Raw genomic sequence first — 19,471 nt, 5'->3', positions numbered from 1 at the left:
TGACCACCTCCTTGTTTCTACGCTCATTGTCCATGGGGGCTAACAAAGTAAGCAGAGAAACAGATGAACTACAGTCTGTAACTGTAGAACTACAAAGTGCACCTATATAGTAAGTGGAGCTGATAAAATGGACGAGTGTAGAAACACGGACATGGTCATAATGTTATGCCTGATCGGTGTATTTTCACAGAGTAAACACTGCGATGCCTGATGGTGTCGGCTCACAAATTCTTCAAAGAGAAAAACTAATCATACCTTAAAGGGGCTACTTCAGTAAAGCAGAACAAACACAACAAGCAGCGACAGGCAAAGACAAGAAATGGAGATCAAGATTTAGTTCCTATCAGACTCCTGATGGATTACTCTCAGTAGTGAAGTGGACTAAACCACCTACTGTATAGAAGGCCTCAGCTCTGCACCCACGCCTAGTGTTTCTGGAAAGTTAAAGCAGAATTCCACAGCTGGAATTTAATTTTTTTCTGTATAATTAAATGGATGAGATGTAAACAAACTCATTTGGAGTGGTTTGGTGTGAAATGCTCTGTTCTAGAGAAACTTACAGAGTCAGATTTGTTCACAGTGGTGGTGATAGGAACCAGACGTCTAAAGAGTTTAATGCCTCTAAAAGCTCCCTTACAGAAAGTTATTATATGAAATAATTGCAGATACATTTCTTGAGTGTTGCACTATTTAATGTTTTAAAAATGGTTTAGGGTTACCTGCAGGGCGTTGTATGGCAGAGCAGTACCCAAAGAAAACTTTTCTAATTTACTGCCATTTTACCATCATAAGCATTACATATAAACACTCAGAAGACACTTTTAGGTTCACTGGTGGTTTTGGATAGTAAATAAAATGACTATATTTGTGTTGTAGACATTGTGACCCCTGGTTCCTATCAGCACCACTGTAAAGAAGTCTGGGTCTGCAAGTTTCTCTACAATGAACCATTTCACACCAAACCACTCTGAATGACTTTGTTTAGTGATGAGTGTTGGTGCTTCATAGAACTATTTTCTTTGCTAAAGAACCCCAGAAGAACCATCTTTTTTAATGGCTCTAATGGTCTGTTTTCAGCAGGGCTTTCTGAATGACTTTGTTTACATATTGTGTCAATAGAAGAACCCTTTTTGGTGCTATATAGGATCTTTTTAAAAAGGCTCTGTAAAGAAACACCTGCAGCACATTCTCCATTAATCTGAAGAGCGCTTTCATAATGCAAAGAACCCTTTAATCATGCAAAGCGTTTTTTGAGTGTTGGTGCTTCATAGAACCATTTTCTTTGCTGAAGAACCCCAGAAGAACCATCTTTTTAATGGCTCTAATGGTATGTTTTCAGCAGGGCTTTCTGAATGACTTTGTTTACATCTTAACCGTTTAATTATGCAGACGTTTTGAATAAGCACTGAAATGATCCAGCATTAGCAGTGGTGGACAGTAACGAAGTAAATGTAATTCATTACTGTACTTAAGTACTTTTTCATGTATCTGTACTTTACTGAAGTATTTCCATTTTTGGTGACTTTTTACTTTCACTCCACTGCATTTCAAAGTCAAATATCTTACTTTTTACTCCACTACATTATGCAAAATCAGTCGTTCCTTTTGGCTTATGTGTGCATAAAAACGCAACATGTTAAAACAAAAGAAGTGCAACGCAAGAACACCAATCAGGGCACAGAGCACACTTTGTTTCGAGTTTGTTTTGACCTGTTGGACATTCTGACCCAGTGCAACAGCATAACATTTTAGGAGTGCCTATTCCTCCCTATAAATGACGGAACTAACCTAACTTTGTGTAAATACACTACTATATAGAAATGCGCTTCCACATGCACTTGTAACTGGCGTGTGTCTTTTTTCTGAATTTGTACAAACACTATTTCATGTTATAGTAAATTTGTTTTTGCTAGTTTATGTTTATGAACAGAGACCTACAGATGCAATATAAAGGAAAGAGTTATTTTTATTACATTTTTATTAAACTTAAACTTGTAACTAAGTTTATTAAACTGAACCTTTGCTTGTTTACAAAAAGTTATTTCAGAGCCACTCGGTTCTACATAATGGAAATTGTTTGCCTTCAGTGTTTTGTGCTTATGATAATTTTAATAGACCTCATTAATGACATTCTATTAAAAGATTGGTTGTCCAAGTGTGACACTGGAGTATTTTCACCTAAAATGAGTTAATGAAGCCAGAGTCTTGATATAAAAATGATAATAGGACATTAGAGTTATGATGAATCTTTCAGTACTTTTACTTCTGATACTTAAGTACATACATACATACATACATACATACATTCATACATACATCTTCTAAACCGCTTATCCTTCTGGGTCGCGGTGGGGTGCTGGAGCCTATCCCAGCTGTCATTGGGCGGAAGGCAGAATACACCCTGGACAGGTTACTTAAGTACATTTGAAGGCAAATACTTTTGTACTTTTACTCAAGTGGAGGTCTAAAGGGAGGAACTTTTACTGGAGTAATATTTTACCTCGGGTGTCTCTACTTTAACTCGAGTACATGGTTTGTGTGCTTCCTCCACCGCTGAGCATTAGTGAGAAAGTCCTCCAGGCGCCGCTTCTCTCTCCAGTCCTGCAGGTGGCGCTCTGGTTGAGTCTGAATCTGAGGAAGCGCCTCTCGACGGTTCAGCCGGAGTTAACAGCGACCAAAACGGAGATTTTCGGCCAACAAAACAGCGAAAACGGAGCCATGATGTGAAAATATAACAACAGTGCCTTACAGCAGAGATATTAAGGTAGTGCTATGTGTTTGTACGCAGTGTGTTAACGTGTTTAACCGAGTGTAGGGAGCCGGAGACCGTTAGCGGGACGAGGGTGAAGTTCGGGTCCTGATCTCCAGCTTCGTGTCCTGATTTTCCCGGTCCACCTTAAGTGGTGCAGCAGTAAACATAGCTGCGGCTCCATTTAAGGTGGAGCGGGGAAATTCGAACAAGAAGGTGCAGAATAAGAAGCCAGCTTCAGCTTCGTGTTAGCAGACTGGCTAATGACCTGGTTAGTCTCAGCTACGCGCTGCTAACTAGGCTAAATGCTTCAAATGCAGTTAAAGTTATTCAGACTTTAGGTTTCCAAGGTGTTTGTGGTCCAATAGCGTAATTACGCTGTAATTACATGTCTTAGCCCTCTAACTGGATAGCTTTGTTTTCGGTTAAACTTGGCTACAAACTGTTAAAGGGGAATTCCAGCGATTTTTCAATTTTTTTGCGTAATTCAGTGCTTAAGATGTAAACAAAGTCCTTCAGAGTGGTTTGGTCTGAAATGGTTCATTGTAGAGAAACTTACAGACACAGATTTCTTTACAGTCGTGGTGATGGGAGGAACCAGGAATCACAATATCTAACTACAACACACGTAATGTTGTAATATGCCACATTATAATAGTAAAATAGTGTCAAACCTGAAGGTTTTCTTTGGTGACTAGTTTGCCTCGCAACACCCTCTCAACCATGAATGGATTAAATAAATAACATGACATTTTAGGCCAAAACATGGTCAAAAAAGCTACTGTAAATCTCCAGGGCAGCTTATTCCTAACCAATTCATGTAATAGCTTTCTGTTGGGGAGCTCTAAGAGGCATTAAACTCTTCAGACCTGTCACAAGCACTGTAAACAAATCTGACTCGGTATGTTTCTCTAGAACAGTATTTCACACCAAACCACTCTGAGCAAGTTTATTTACGTCTTAACCATTTAATCATGTCGAAATTTTGAAAAGTTGTTGGAGTTGCCCTTTTAAGTTGCTGATGTTACTGATATAACCTACACTCAGATTTTCATATTGTTTCCATTTTACCCTTGCACATATTAGCGATATTAATGCCATGTATGTTGTAAGTGTAGATAAAATAGTTAGATCTAATGCTCATTTTTCTTAGCTAAAAGTAAAGGGTAATAAGTTAATGGTTAAGATGTAAACAAAGTCATTCAGAGTGGTTTGTTGTGAAATGATCCTTTTTAAAAGAACTTGTAGAGTCAGAATTGTTCATTTTGTGGTAATAGGAACCAGACATCTGAAGAGTTTACTGCCCATAAAAGCTGCAGCACAGAAAGTTATTACATGAAATGGCTAGGATTTCAAAAGACATGTAGGTTCACTTGTCATTTTGGATAGTAAATGAAATGGCTGTGTTTGTGTTGTGACCCCTGGTTCCTGTCACCACCATTGTACTGAACAATGCATTTCATTTCAAAACAATCACTGTCTTAATATTTTTAGACCTTGAACTATGCAGTACTTTTGGAAATCTGGTGCAATTCCCCTTTAATTGCTGATTTTCCCTCATTTCTCACACACTACACGCATTGCATTTTATATAAGAAAACTATGTTAGCTCCTGTGGTCATGCGAATGCTTTTCTTGTACTATAAAAAGCCTTTACTTTAGCAATACTGACTTGTTTTTCTCTTCAGATCATCGTCTAGGTGGCCTAAAGGAGGGACACACACTTCGGTCACACAGCGTGTGTGTGTGAGAGTGAGATGGAGCAAGGCGTGGTGGACAGCCCTGTCATCCTGGTCATCAAAGCACCCGATCAGAAGTACGATGACCAGACCATCAACTGTTTCCTGAACTGGACGGTGGAGAAACTAAAGACTCATCTTTCCAAAGTTTATCCCAGCAAACCTGTGAGTGAACACCTGCTGGTCTTGGTCATTTCAGTAAAGATTAGTAGAGATGAGAATCAACCGGTACTGTCTGTGTGTATATATCGCTGCTTTTGGGACAAAACCTTGTGTGTCCATTTTTATCATTTTTCAGTATTTTGACATAATTTGAAAATGCCTGTTGCTCTTTACATTCTGTATAAATTTAATGATGAATGGACCAAAAGAAACGGCCTAAAATGACTTTGGAAAAATTCTAGTTCCATAGACTTACATTAAAAGTAAAGGAGGTTTTTTTCCTTCTCTTGTAAAGTTCTCATTTTGAAGATACAAGGTTTTGTTCCAACAACAGCGATATATTCATTTAGTTGAATTTCCGAGTGAAAATAAGTTACACATCCTCTACAGAGAGCAAACTTCTGCACATTTTAATTGCAGAATTGTCGTTTATTTGCTGAATTTAACATATTGGGGGAAAAATATAGAATAAAAAATGAGGCTTGTGAAGCAGTTACAGCAGGTTTAAAATATTTTTTTGCAATATTTTAAAGTTAAGAAAATAAAATGCCATAATTAAATCCTCTGTTGAGATTGTTTTAACCTGACATGGGCTGTTCAAACGACTGTATACATAAGCAAAAAAGACTGTATAACACACACACACACACACATATATATATATATATATATATATATATATATATATATATATATATGATATATATATTACACACACACACACACATATGCACATACATGCGTGTTTACTCTGAAATGTATATTTTTATTAATAGTCTAGGTTTAGTCTTAATCTGCATCTGAGAAACTGGTACATTCTGTATACCAGTAGGAAGTCTTTTACTTTAAATGTTTTTTGTCACATTAAACATATTCTGATAATATTCAGTGATAATTGTTATGGTATGATATGAGAAAGGTGGCATGAAAAGTATGGCGAGTGTAGAAAAGCTGTTATATTAAACGGACTGTAGCTCTGCACTGTTGATTTAAGTGTGTCCATGAGTAAACTTGTCATTTTTCCATGGATAACAGAATTACAGGCAACTTAAAAATTACTATGGCAATATATATATGTCTGTAATAAAGTGTTGTTGTGTAAGCTGAACTGGAGTGACATTAAACGGAACAGCAGACTGGAACAGATCCAGCCTGAGGAAAGAAGGCAGCCAGAAAGAAAAGCTGGGTTACTGTAGCAACGACTTGTACTGACAGCCTGGATAAAGAAAAAAGGGGGGCCGGAGAGAAGGGCCTGGATGGGGGACGCTGTGGACTGTAGCTTTTACCGTGGTCACATTGATGTGGAGTAAATTTTGTGTCTGTGGCTTTCGCTCCAGGTGATGGAGAGAGGGAGAGTGAAGTAGGGATGTGGTTTTGAAAGTAGGTGAGAGTTTATGAAGTGTAGGGGTATGAAAGAGTAATGAAAGTGGAAAATGGGGGCATGACACATGGCTATGTTGGGGCCTGTCAGGGCTATTTAAGAATAAAGCCCCTGCTTGCACTAAAGAGAAAAAGAGAGAGAGAGAGAGAGAGAGAGAGAGAGAGAGAGAGAGAGAGAGAGGTCACAATGTTCTGACTTTTGTTCAGGTCCATAGTTCAGTCTTTCTGGTCTTGTTTGTTAATTCTTAAATAGACCACATAGAAAGTGTATTATGTAAGAAAGCACTGGCTGCCATAAAGTCTTCCACAATCCAGTGTTAAGGCTAAAAACCTCAGTAGTATAACAGACCACTGATGCCAAAATGTACTCTAATTTTTAAGATAATGCCACTGCAGTGGAACCCAGTGGCCTGTTTCTGAAGGAAAGTTAATTGTGATCTTTGTCCAGCCTAATCTCCTGATGTCATGTAAGTCTTCTTTATCCACTTAAAGATCAGCGCTGAGGGCTCTGTAACCAGGCCATGCCACAGTTTCAGTCTTAAAAGAGTTCAATCTTAAAATGCGAGTGAAACCAAGATTTTATAACATTTTAGCGATAATGTGTTGTTTCTGTCTCTGTTCTTATTACTGTCCTTTAAGCTGAGCTTGTTTGTGTTGTGATTGTTCATCTCTTAATGGTCTGTGTTGTAGCGCTCGAAGGATCAGAGGCTGGTCTACTCTGGAAAACTCCTGCAGGATCACTGTAAACTGAGAGACGTGCTCAGAAAGGTATTACAGCTACTGGTACTGCATTACTGTTACTGTATCTAGCAAAATATTGATCAAAATTTGCAAATTTTGCCTCATCTGAGGCTGAACTAAAAATTATTTACATATGAATCTTAGAGGTACAAGAGTCCTCTCTGAGTATAGACAGAGAGTATGGAAGGTTTTATCGCTCAATGCAGCAAAGAACTGTCCCTTTGACAGGCAGGGGAACTTTGAGTGACAGGCAGATAGACTCATCATATACTGTGTAGAGGTCACAACAAAAACAGATGCACATATCAGTGTTGTTGTCAAGCCTGCCAGAGCCAAATCCGAGTTAAGACCGAGACCTGGACACATCGAGTCTGAGTCAAGACAGACAGTCACCATATATCTATATATATATATATATATATATATATATATAATTTTTTTATTTTAACGTAATTTAATTAATAAATATTATTGTATTATAGTATTAGTCCAACTTCCAGCATTGGAATTGAAAGAAAGCAATGGTAGGGTTATTCTCTGTCCCTCCTTCTCTGAAACTTATTCAGAAGTCACCTGAACATAAACCAAACAACATCTGTTTTTATTGTTAATGGAAAAACAATAATAATAGCATTCCAGTCTGCCCTCAAGTGATGTTCAAACTTTGGAGCTAATGAACAAACACAAACAAATAATACCCAGTTAAGCCATCATGGAAATGACCATTCAGATGATCAACCAGCCGATTTTATTTAAACATGTAGAGCAGTTTTTCAACCTGTGGGCCATGGTGGTACTTCTAGGGGGTCGTTGGAAATCAGTTTTTTTTTATATCGCAAAAAAGAGACATTTATAGTCATTATAGACATTTAACCAAACATTATTTTACATATGACAAATATTGTTGAGTATTTGCAAAAATAAAACATATTAAGCTCATTGATTGTTCTGGCAAAATGTTAGCTAGTGATGTTCATATTTCCAGTGCAGGCGTAACAGAAAGAATGGAATACAGCAGTGAAAATGTGCACGGGAATTCAAAACAGATAACTACTGCTCAGTGCTGTTTGCTCAGGGGTCTTTCAAATAAAACTTTGAAACCCAACAATTTACACTGAGTCTTAGAGACTAAATGTCATGAATAGGTATCTAAACCTGTCGAATTGAGCCAGAACTGCTGAAGTCCAGCACTCGGTGACTGCCAAACAAGATCAGCTCTCATTAGACAAGTCAGAAAAAGAAGATCAGTTAAATCCTTTTGACCGCGGAAGCTTTGTGGTTGTTTGTGTGGCCGTGAGTCGCAAAAGTTTGGGAACACTGATACAGAGAAAGGACTGTTTCATTCTGTTTGAAGGTGTTTTTGAAATTAAATAACAGCAACAGAAAATAATTTCCAGTTACTTCAGATGGAGGCATCTCACACACTTGGCTGGTCTCTGGTTCGCTTTACCCCGAAACCGAGACAAGACCGAGACCAAAGGATGTTGAGACAGAGATGAGACCAAGACCAATAGTTTATGTTCACGAGGCTGGTTTTGAGTACTACAGCAAATGTATAAACAAATAAGCATGGTGCACAACGGCTTAGCAACTACCTGGAAATGCTGAGCTTCAAACAAAACATTTGAATAACTTTTAAGGATGGGATATAATAAACCTTGCAAACTTTTTCAGTCTGGCGACTGTCTTGCTCTAAAAGGTTCATTATTGTCATGGTGTGCACTGAAGGTAACTACTGGTAACTATGGAGTATTTAGCTTTATAAAGAAAAGTTTTTTTTTAAAAAAGCAAAAGTTTTTTTTTTTAAATGGTATTTTTGTTATTGCAGCTGACTAATTTGCCATGAAAGCTGTTTCTGTTAAAATTTAGTTTATTATGAATTTAACACAATGAAAATTTTATGAGTGTGTCATGCTGTTCATTTTTACTTATTCCTTGTTTTTATGTTTAAATTCAGTTGAAATCACTAACAATAAAACTGCAGTGTAGCCTGTATGTAGGTATTTAAAAAAACAATATTGCATGTATAGCCTTTTTTTTTTACAGAAGATGCTTTTACAGCTTCTGTATAATCAAAGGTTCAGGTTTATTTTGGACAGACCGTCAAGAGCAGAGTGTAGAATGCATTGTGTAAGTGGTGCATCACAATAAATAAAAGCTGTGCAGAAGAGTGGTGACTGTGGAAGCCCATTCCCGCCAGGTCACATGTGATTTAATTTTTTTTTTCCTCCTCTGTTTCACCACCAATATGTAAAAAACTTGACTTAGTGTCTTGAAATAATTACTTATTTCCTAAAAAAAATATCGACTTACTATATCAAAATAGTGACTTAATATCTCATAATAATGACGATGTTGAAATAATGAGTTTCTCACAATATTCACTTATAATGTCATAATAATAACCTGATATCTTGTAATAAGGATTTATCATCCTTAACTAATGGCTTCCTTGAAAGCTAAGATCTGCCTTGTGAATAAGTCACTATTTCAAGATATTAAACCAATATTTTCTGATATTAAATGAATGTTTCAAGAAAATAGGTTGTTTAGTCAGTCAATATTTTAGGATACTAAGTCAGTATTTTAACATATTAAGTAAATATTTTGAGAAAAGAAATCATTGTTGCTGAATTTAACATTAACATTAATTAACTGTTAATGATGTCAGAGGAAAATAAGCAAAACATACGTTCTTACACTGGAGCTTAATGTAATAATAATTGTAGTGTCTTGTTTTCTGAAGCACTCTTTTCATCAGCAAAGTCAGTACCTACTTTTCTTGAGGCAGCATGCTCTTAAGTGCCTTATTAAAGCTCTCCCTCTGCTGAGTTATCATCGTGAGCTCTGCTCATGTCTTTAGAATCATGCTGAGTGTTTTTCTTCTACAGCAGGATGAGTTCCACATGCTGCATTTGGTCTGTGCTTCCCGCAGCCCGCCTCCTTCACCCACAGCACACAGGAGAAACAGCAGCAAGAGCCCGACTGTGGTGAGACACACACACACACACACACCAGACAAAGAACTAGATCTACTAACACACTACAGACAGTAATACATGCATTTTCCTCATTCTTCTGATTCACAAAACTGTCCTATGACATCAAACCAGGCAGTAATTTGGGCACAGTTAGCCTATCTTGCATGGAAACAAGCACCTCCCCTTAGTCTCTTATGTTCTTATGTTTTGTTTGCCTTTTTATTATTTCGACTCAGTTGAAGGACTAATGAGCTAATAAAAATCCTTCTTTTTAACAACAGCCCTGCAGTCCCAGCAAGAAATGTGCTAAATGTTGTTTCAAGGTTGAAGTTGGCTTCTTATTTGGCAGCATTTTGTTTGAATTTTCAGTTCCACCTTAAGTGGAGCAGCAGTTATATTCTGGCACTTGTACAGACACCTGAATGTAACCCACTGCACCATTTAAGGTGAATCAGGAAATTCACACTGCTGGAATTTATTACAATCATGCCATCAGTACCAGCTGTTCAGCGGTTTATTGAGAGGCCCCAAGACCATCAGGTGGCTACTCAAGCAGTACGAGAGGAAGCACAGCAATGGATCTGGTGTTGATGTTAGGCTAAGGATAACTGCAAGAGGATTTCAATTGGTGTACCATATGAACCGTTATACCGCCCCACTACTAAAGCTGCTCATCAACTTAGTTTCATTTTTGATTACCAGACCTCATTTCCCATCATTTTAAATTCTTCTGCTTCCCTGTCAGAATGCTGACAACTCTGGAGGTGTCACCCCTGTTGGTAACGTCCAGTCGGCTTCCTCAGAAGAAACTCCTAATAGGCTGAGCCAGAATTCAGGAGCCGTTCCCAATCACCCATCCACATATGGGTAAGCAAGGTTTTTATTATGTTTTAGCCTAGCTAGGAAAGCCATGTGGTTTAATTAGGGATGAACCGAAATTTCTTTTGGTTTGTTTTCCGCCATCTTGAATTTCGGTTTCGGCCAAGAATTCTCATTTCTCTGCATCACAGTTTTTTACTCCTTTTTTGGAAGTGTGCAGTGCCTGGGAGATAATGTTAGTTATTTTGTTGATTGTGCTTTGTGCAGGTATGCATGGGGTCAGTGGTTGGATCAGCATGGGCCCAACGCACGGATGCCACACTACCCCATGTACAACCCCATGACTCTGCTCTGGTGGCAACAGCTCTATGCCTGGAATTACCATATGAGCTAGTAATTAACTTCTGGACTCTTCACACACAGACACACACAGTCACATACACTGCACATCAAACGTTTGGGGACACGTATCTTCTTTTGAGTATTGCTTGATTTTCACAGTTTTCGTTTAGGAAAGGGAACAAATCTGTAAAGGCTTGTTAACATAAAAAAGCTATGCACTAATATTTTTGGTATAATTATCTTCAACACTCAGCTTCATGTTCATCAGAGTGTCTTCTTTGAGATGAAGCGCAAGTTTTGCCTAAATAAGGAATTGACAGTTTTCCAAAAGCACATAAATATTTTGTCCCGAAGGTGGATTAAACAAATGAAAGAGTTGAGTGCAGAAACAAGGGGATGGGCTGTGGTCTTATTCTAAGGCTGCACTGTAACTAAAATTGTCACTAATATATAGTAATATGTAGACGTTTGGACAGCCATGGTCAAATGACATGTTTCGTTGTTTTTCTAAGTAAAAAATACCCATTCTGTACAGGGAACACACTTAAATGTGACACCTTTTTGCCAATTTTAATGCACAATTTCTATGTATTGAATTGAGTTTGAAGTTTAACATTATTGGAAAAGAGTAAAGCACAAAATATAAAATGTCTCCAGGCGACAGTGTTTTTTTCCCAGTATGTTAAATTCAGCAAATGAACAGTAATTGTGCACTAAAATGTGCAGAAGTGTTTTCTTACACAATTTATACTATTCTAGAAAGCATGTCATTTGACCAGGGACACCCAAACTATTGCAAATGACCGTATATGGGTGACGTTGTTTTCCCATAAATAAACAAATGTGTAAAGTAACCAACAAAGAAAGCATGCTCATTTGAAATAAGCCATTTTGAGAAATCAGACTTGATGGCCAGTGTATTCAGTAGTATTATCCTAGTTTATTATTGTTGTATAGTATGCTAATGTACTGTTCATGTACTATGCAGTAATGTAGTACTTCTCAAAGATGCTGGACCTTCTCACGCTCTCTTTTCTCTTTCTTTCAGTCAGGCGTGGGCCAGCTCCCTCAGACCATCCCAGCAATCAGCCTCACCTTCAGTCTCCCCTCCCAGAGAGGGATGGGAGCCTGTCCGAGAGAACCCTCAGAATGCCCCGGCTGGGGAGGGGCAAAACGAGGAGGATCTGAACCGTGATTGGCTGGACTGGGTGTATACAGCATCCCGAGCTCTCATTCTCCTCAGCATAGTGTATTTCTATTCGTCCTTCAGCCGTTTCGTCATGGTAACGGGAGGCATGCTGCTGCTGTACCTGTGAGCATCCAAACTCTTACAGACTCTGAGCAAAGCAAGAGACTTAGAGTACATAAACAGACACTTTTTTGGTTTGTTTTGATTTTTTTGTATCACAAGTACATTACTGAAGATACATTTATTTCCAGGTACTCTTCAAACAGAAACCGAGAAACACAAGACAGGGCTTTTTTTTTACTATAACATCCTTGCAGAGGGCTGGTTGATTAGCTGATGAATTAAGTCTGCTGTGTTTTTAAGTAGGAAAAACTAAAAAATGTGTAGTTCAGGGAGACTTTAGGGCAGGCATGTCAAACCGGGGACCTTCCAGGCCAAAGTGCTGTGGAGATTAGTATTAAACCTCATCTAACGCTCTGAATTCAGTTCACGAAGGCCTTGCTGATTAGCTGATGAGCTGAATCAGGTGTGTTTAAGGAGGAAGTGTGCTGAAGTCTGCAGTGTTTTGGCCTGTAAGGACTGGAGCCTGACGCATGCACTTCAGGGGGTATAACATGGGTGTAAAGGGGTGTGGCTACCTCTGTCCATGGTACTGAAAACCAGGTTTTTGCTCATAATAAACGTAAATCTCACTTTGTAGCTTGTGGATATTTCATTTGTTAGGTGGTTTTTCTTTTTAGGTTAGGCACTTCTCAGAAATCTTGTGTGTGTGGGTGCTGCATAATCTCTCTTTATCTCATTTACAGGCATCAGGCAGGCTGGTTGCCCTTTAACCTGGAGAATGAGCTCCAGGATCTCGCTGACCCGGCCAATCACGATGAGCTGAACGCAGAGAATCAAAATGACCTGCAAGACATGGTGACTATTTTTAACTCTTGACACTGCCTGCTATCAAGTTCTGCAGAGTAGCATTTCTTTACTTAGCACTTACATGCAGAAGTGTTTCACCAACTGCTCATACAGGACTCAGATCTTTAGAGAGCCGGGGCTTATAGCGTACAACTTTCAAAAGATTTATTTACTGGTTTACTGGTGGTCCCTTTCTACTCATAAACAGCCCCCTCAGCTGATAGATTGTGCAGCAACAGATAGCCTACAGTCAGTTATTAGACAAACTATAAAGTGCACTTATATGGCAGGTGTAGAAGAATAATAATAATAAATCTTTATTCATAGAGCACTTTTCACTTTGATCTCAGTGTGGGTTATTCTCACAAATACGACAAATACTGGGATCAAACTTGAAAAAGTTAAAATGACTAAAATGAAATATTTTTCTTTTTTGGCTATACAAACAATGGTGCCTAGTTTAATGATTAAAAAATAAACCTAAATGAGTTGAGTAAATGTTTAGTTACATTTCCTAATTTAAAACATTTTCATTACTGCAACATTGCCAGATTTGGAGATAAATATATAAATAATGTTTTTTTCTCAGCAATTTTTGTGATCAGTACACTGTTGTCAGACTAAGTATTACTAAGTAATTATGCATTACAGAATTTTATCTCATTACTGCAACATTTTGACAGCCATTCAAGTTTTTCCTTTTTACGTGTATCACAAAACATTTGGTTAAGTTCATTTTACACATATAACATTAAAGGGATCTGACAGTTACCTTTGTCTAATAAAATGGTGAATATCAGTAATAAGAAGCAGATATGTGGGCAAGAAATATTAAAAATAAATTAGAAAAATGAATAACTAAACTTTTTCTTGTATCGTAAAAAGCTCCAATTTATCTACTAAATCATATGAATGTTGTTTATCTGTGTGATGATTGAAACTTAATTTATGGACTGGGTTTGAAGCTGTGAGACTAGCCCATGTGCTTTACACAGGAATAGGTAAAAATCATTGGAGGCATTAAAAACGAGCCGTAGTTACTCTAGGCATAGTTTAGGAACTCTATCAGAAAATGGTCTTTTACCAGCTGAGCTGTATGAGATCCTAGGAGTTTGCAGTCAGCTTCCCTCAGCTTAGAGATGTGGACTGGACGAGTTAACAGATCAGTAAGATACACTAAAGCGCTGCCTTTAAGAGCTTGTGTCATAGCAAGACCTTGGAATCAATGTGGAATTTAACAGGGAGCCAGTGTAAACTGAATAAGACTGGAGTATCATGTTTACTCTTTTTCTTCCTGGCAAGCATACAGGCAGCTGTGTTCTGAACTAGCTATTTAGAGAGACAGCAGAGCATCCACACAATATGGCCAGGGGCCATTATTCATCAGTTGTGTATGGTCAAACCTGAGCATAAAATGAGTGCACACAAATATTAAGGAGTTTTGTTATTCATTAAGTTCATCTTCGTGCAGTCAAACTCACATTTGGTAGAAGTGTGTGTAAATTTCAGCATCACAGTTTAACAAGCTGATAAAATATGTGATTTGCTGTTAACTAAACTAAACTAAAACTATTGTCAGCATCATTTAAAATAGCAATAGTAAAAATACAAATGGAAAATAACAACAGTACTAATAAATTGTGCACATAGCAATCAAGTACAAAAATTGATGTACTTATTTTACATGCACACACACATATAAACAAATGCTGCAGCTTTTCCATGTTCCATTTAAAGTCATATTACACTGTGTTTTTGTTTTGTGCTACTGACGCTACCCAGAAAACAATACAAAACACAGCTAGTGCATTAATACACTGTTTAAAGGGTTTATTTTAGGAAAGTAATCAGGCGGCACAGTTGCATAATTTAACCATTTTTAAAAAGCTGAAATTTTGTTTGTCACATTTTATTTTTTTCAATTGTTGTAATTTTAACACTATAAAGTTTGATCAGAAGGGGAACGGTGCACCCACTGCTCTACCTCAGACTTGCCTACGAGCCCAGGCACTGGCTCACAAACCGCAGAATGCTGTCATTTTAATAGCTGCTTGCCCACATCTGCATGAATTAGGGGGTGCCTTATGTAAATTATATGCAAATGAAGTGCAGGTAGGCTGGTACTTGTTTTCACTCACTGAGGCTGATTCATCATTTGCACTCAAATCTCCATTCGTTTCCACTTTATTTAACCATTTCATGATTCAAACTCGCAGTAGTTCATACGTCATTGTAGGAGGTTAAGTTTGTGCTCTTTTTTATGCAAATTTGATGAAGTAGGAAAAACGCAGAAATGTGTAGTTCATGGGGACCTTCCAGGTCAAGATGCTGAGGAGATCAGCATTTACCCTCATCTAGTGCTCTGAATTTACTTCGTGAAGGTCTTGCTAATTAGCAGGTTAGCTGACTCAGGTGTATTTAATGAGGCAGTGTGCTGACGTCTGCAGTGTTCTGACCTGCGAGGACTGGAGCGTGACACGTGCTTTAGGGGGTGTAACATGGGCATAAAGGGGTGTGGCTGCCTCTGTCCATGGTACTGAAACACAAGTTTTTGCTCATAATAAACATGTAGATCTCATTTTGTAGCTTGCAGACCATTTAGTGTAGGTAGAAGGTAGGTGTTTTAATGACCTGGCAATGCTTTTGTTCCTTATCTAGAAAAATGGTGAGGGTGAGGTTACAGGTCACTAGTGACCTGAAGAATGCATAAAAAATGTTGAAATTTGGGGTGGCAAAAATAGAAAAGTTAAAACTTTTAAGACTTTTTTTATGGTTCGTGAAATGTATTGTGATCTTTACTTTTTCTGAGGTTTGATTAGTTGGAACAGGCAACAAAGAACCAGTGGTGCCACATTTAAAAAGAAAATACTATTAAAATTATGAATCCAGTGATTTTTATTCAATATTCCACATATTATTCTGTATTAAATCCAATGAAAAATGTCTAATTATGCTCTCTGTAGTTGGTCAGTGTTATTTAAGTACTATAATATCCACAATATTTTCTGAAAAGCATACTGTGACATAAATAATCACGATAACGACAAATATTGTAATATTGGCCTCCCCTCATCATCATTCGCTCATTTGCTTTCTTTGCTTTTCTGTCTCGCTCACTCTGTTTCACTCTCTCAGGAGAGGCTGGCAGATGAAGGTGAGGAAGACGATGAACAAAGAGGAGAGGGAACAGATGATGCCGAGAGAGGAATGAACATGGGCTTTTTCTCATCTGCTTGGTCTTTCATCACCACGTTCTTCGCCTCCCTCATTCCTGAGGGCATTCCCAATGCAGTGAACTGACCTTGACCCTCGGTCTAACTTTGAACCACTCGTTCGTGCTCTCTCTCTCGCTTATACAACCGTACTTATACAACAGTACTGACAAACACTTCAGCAAGAGAAGAGCATATCTGGACAAACCTCATAAACCAGGTCAGTGATAGGACACTCCCTGAACAACCCCCCCACCCCCCCCCCACAGAACCGGTCAGTATTTCTGGACAGTCTGTGTTTGTGTTGTTTGAACACTTCACTGCAGCAGTGAAGGTTTTAGGCTCATCCCAAGACTGATCCCAAACCAAACAGACTGCTGTGAGTCTGAATACATCTCATTGAACAGGCGCAGCTTGGGTAATTTATCATGCAGGCTCATTTAAAGGAATAGTTTGGTCAGAAAAGCTAATGTTGCTAAAAATACATGAAAACCAACAGCCACCAGTTAGCATTGTGCAAATCGCATCATGCTAATTGGTTGCTGCTAGTTTCCATGCCCTGTTTGTTAGCCACCTTAACATGTTTGGTCAAGGTGTTTGCCTGTAAACTCGTTTGTACGTCACATTTTGTAGGTCTGTTTAGTATTCCTCTCCTTTTAACACATCACTTATAATGGAGAATCGTACAAAGAGCCTCAATGATCGATGGAGAACAAAAAAAAGAGGCTTTGCTTTGTATTTTATAAAAAGAGAAACTGTGTAAAATAATAAAAGCAGTTTTCCTTTCTTTTAACACTAGCACTTGAACGATTTTTTTTCCTGAAATGAAACGTTTTGGATTAAAAAAAAAAATCTTTACTTGCTCCTTTGCCAGCGACTCTGTTCTTTGATGATCAAAAGCTTTGGATTCGGCTGCGCATGCAAAGCACAGTGAAAGTTATTAAAGAACACAAAAACTGTAGTAGTTAAGATGAAAGACCTACAGTGCAGATTACCTGCAAAAGACATTCTTGTCATTCATGAAGCCTCCTGACTACAGTGAGTTTTGTTTTTGAGCAGCTGAAGAACGCATTATACACAATGTACACAATGTGTCCAAAGACATCTGGACTGGGTTGCAGCAGGTTTGCCTAAGTTAATAAGTTTAAGCGTAAAGTCTTTACTGAGTTCTTAGTTACACTAGTTAGTTTGAAACTGTCCTTTTGATTAATTTGGTTGCACCACAACTCCGTAAGTCATGTCTTTACTAATAACGACTAACTAATGCGTACGTCACTTTAACATGACGATAACCTGTTTAGAACCGATCTATAAACCCGCTGCCATGTTAAACTGAATAAAACCAATCATCTATGGCCACTGCCTGTATATTCTTTAACGTTTCCCTGAGAAAACCACATATGCAGCTTTGTAAACATTTTCTCACTATCCGACACATTTGTACAGCTAATGAGTCTCACTGAGCTGGAGCTGTGGGTGTTTACCTTCATGAGTTTAAACCACAATGATGAGCTGTAAGCAAAATCACAGCGTATAGTGTTTAGAATTTTTTGCATAGTCATGTTTTATATGATTTCTATGTGGTTTCTGATGGTGCCCCAAAACTTACACCTGTTCAGGGGGAGGTGTAAATATTTGGTCACTATTAAGCTCAACGTTAAAACTAGTTTGTGTGGGGCAACTGGTTTGGATTTAGTAAAGCATAAACCTGAACTTAGTAAACATGTTACAATTAGTCGACGTTTGAACATTTGCAGAGCTGGTGCAACCGGCCACTGGACGCCCCTTCTAATTAACTTGGCTACTTTTAGATGCACACAGAAGTTCAGTTGCACACACACAGCTTTTAAAATCTCCATAGAAAGGCTTTAACCAAATAACGGGACGCTCTGGAGCAGCCATGCATGAGCCTAACATCACCATGCCTGTGCCAAGTGTTGGCTGGGATGGGGTGTTGGGCTGTGAAGCAGTGGAACTGTGTTCTCTGGAGTGATGAAGCTCCATTCAGTACCTTTGGGATGAGTTGGAGCGACCCAGAACTGATCATCCAACATCAGTACTTCACCTCACTAATGCTCTCATGGCTGAATGCAATCCAATCCTCACAGCAATGCTCCAATATCTAGTGTAAAGCCTTCACAGAAGAGTAGAGGCTGTTACTGCAGCAAAGGAGGAACAAACTCTCTATTAATACTCTTCAATTCAGAAGAAACACTGGTTGAGCAGGTGTCTACAGACTTTTGGACGTATGCGTACATTTTCAATCAGTTTTAATATGTGCTTTGGCTGTGTTTAAAACATTAGTCCTAATCAGTTAATATTTATGAGTCAAAAGAGGGCAAGCCTGGGAGTGTTGAGCATACAGTGAAAAATACTTTGTTAATTGGGTGCTAAATGACATAGTCAGACATCCATTCATACGCAGGCTTTCATTCACGCCTTCATTCAGTCTGATTTATTGCGCTCTGGAGCTCCACACTTCATTTCGCAACGCCTGCTGATGAAAGAATCATGCTAGTTTTATTGTGGTGTCACCCAGCCCGGCTCTTTGAGAATGGCCAGCATTTTTCTCACCTGTCCTCACCAATAAAGAAAGGCTTTTCACACAGAGCTGAGAAAATAGCAGCAGAGGAGGAGTGAGCTTTTGTGAGGCTAAATGTGAATGCTTCGGCCCAATATTCCCAAAATTATAATCACAGTCTTCTCTGTTAAGGACGTCGGCAATTTGCAGTTCATTTACAGAAAATTCCACAAGGCAATTTGTGTCCTATTAAAATGTTGGTATAAACGTGGTTATACAAGTTGGTGACGTGTGCGCCGATTTGGACGTTTACGACATGCGATGTTTGTTTTTGCCGTCTGCATCATTCTTACTTAATCTTATTTTAAGAATGAAAGAATGACTCAGCGATGAAGGCCTCTTCTGACTCAGGGGTTAACATGTCCAGCACTGTGGCTAGAAGCCCTGTACCCTGTAGAAAGAGCCCTTTTCATTTTTTTAGTATGTAAACACTGGAAAGTTTCAAAACATACTGAGCTCATGCAGTTCATATATGGAAGGTAAGCAAAAACAGGCTGGTTTGAATTCGTAGCATTTTAATGTCAAAAACCAACACATACTATATAACCACCTATTCAGTTTACAGCAGTTAAGCTCTGACGAGTTGCACTGAAGTTAATGCAATATATGACAGCCAATCAGTACAGCGCTCATTTACATACATTGCGGTAACAAACAGCCTGTTTAT

At 38.4% G+C, this 19,471-nt stretch overlaps 1 protein-coding gene across 1 annotated transcript; it reads left to right on the top strand.

Moving 5' to 3' along the window:
• The first annotated feature begins 2,614 nt into the window (after window positions 1–2,614).
• On the top strand, window positions 2,615–17,559 carry LOC118812177 (homocysteine-responsive endoplasmic reticulum-resident ubiquitin-like domain member 2 protein). Its single transcript, XM_036576956.1, has 9 exons — window positions 2,615–2,764; window positions 4,438–4,653; window positions 6,721–6,798; window positions 9,663–9,761; window positions 10,498–10,619; window positions 10,839–10,964; window positions 11,962–12,225; window positions 12,909–13,020; window positions 16,147–17,559. Exons 2-9 carry the CDS (start codon window positions 4,507–4,509, stop codon window positions 16,309–16,311), a joined length of 1,113 nt encoding a protein of 370 aa, XP_036432849.1. The 5' UTR covers window positions 2,615–2,764; window positions 4,438–4,506; the 3' UTR covers window positions 16,312–17,559.
• Window positions 17,560–19,471: the final 1,912 nt, after the last annotated feature.

This window comes from Colossoma macropomum, unplaced genomic scaffold (assembly GCF_904425465.1).
Source record: "Colossoma macropomum unplaced genomic scaffold, Colossoma_macropomum, whole genome shotgun sequence".
NCBI classification, from domain to species: Eukaryota; Metazoa; Chordata; class Actinopteri; order Characiformes; family Serrasalmidae; genus Colossoma; species Colossoma macropomum.
The sequence above is the reverse complement of the archived record's forward strand: the minus strand, read 5'-3'. Positions and strand labels throughout refer to the sequence as shown.

Excerpts from the sequence above, each read along its gene's own strand:
- LOC118812177 (XM_036576956.1), top strand. The coding sequence starts at position 4,507 with ATGGAGCAAGGCGTGGTGGACAGCCCTGTCATCCTGGTCATCAAAGCA. Across the intron at positions 9,762-10,497 it reads GCAGCAAGAGCCCGACTGTG|AATGCTGACAACTCTGGAGG; the intron begins GTGAGACACACA and ends CTTCCCTGTCAG. Across the intron at positions 10,620-10,838 it reads AATCACCCATCCACATATGG|GTATGCATGGGGTCAGTGGT; the intron begins GTAAGCAAGGTT and ends TGCTTTGTGCAG.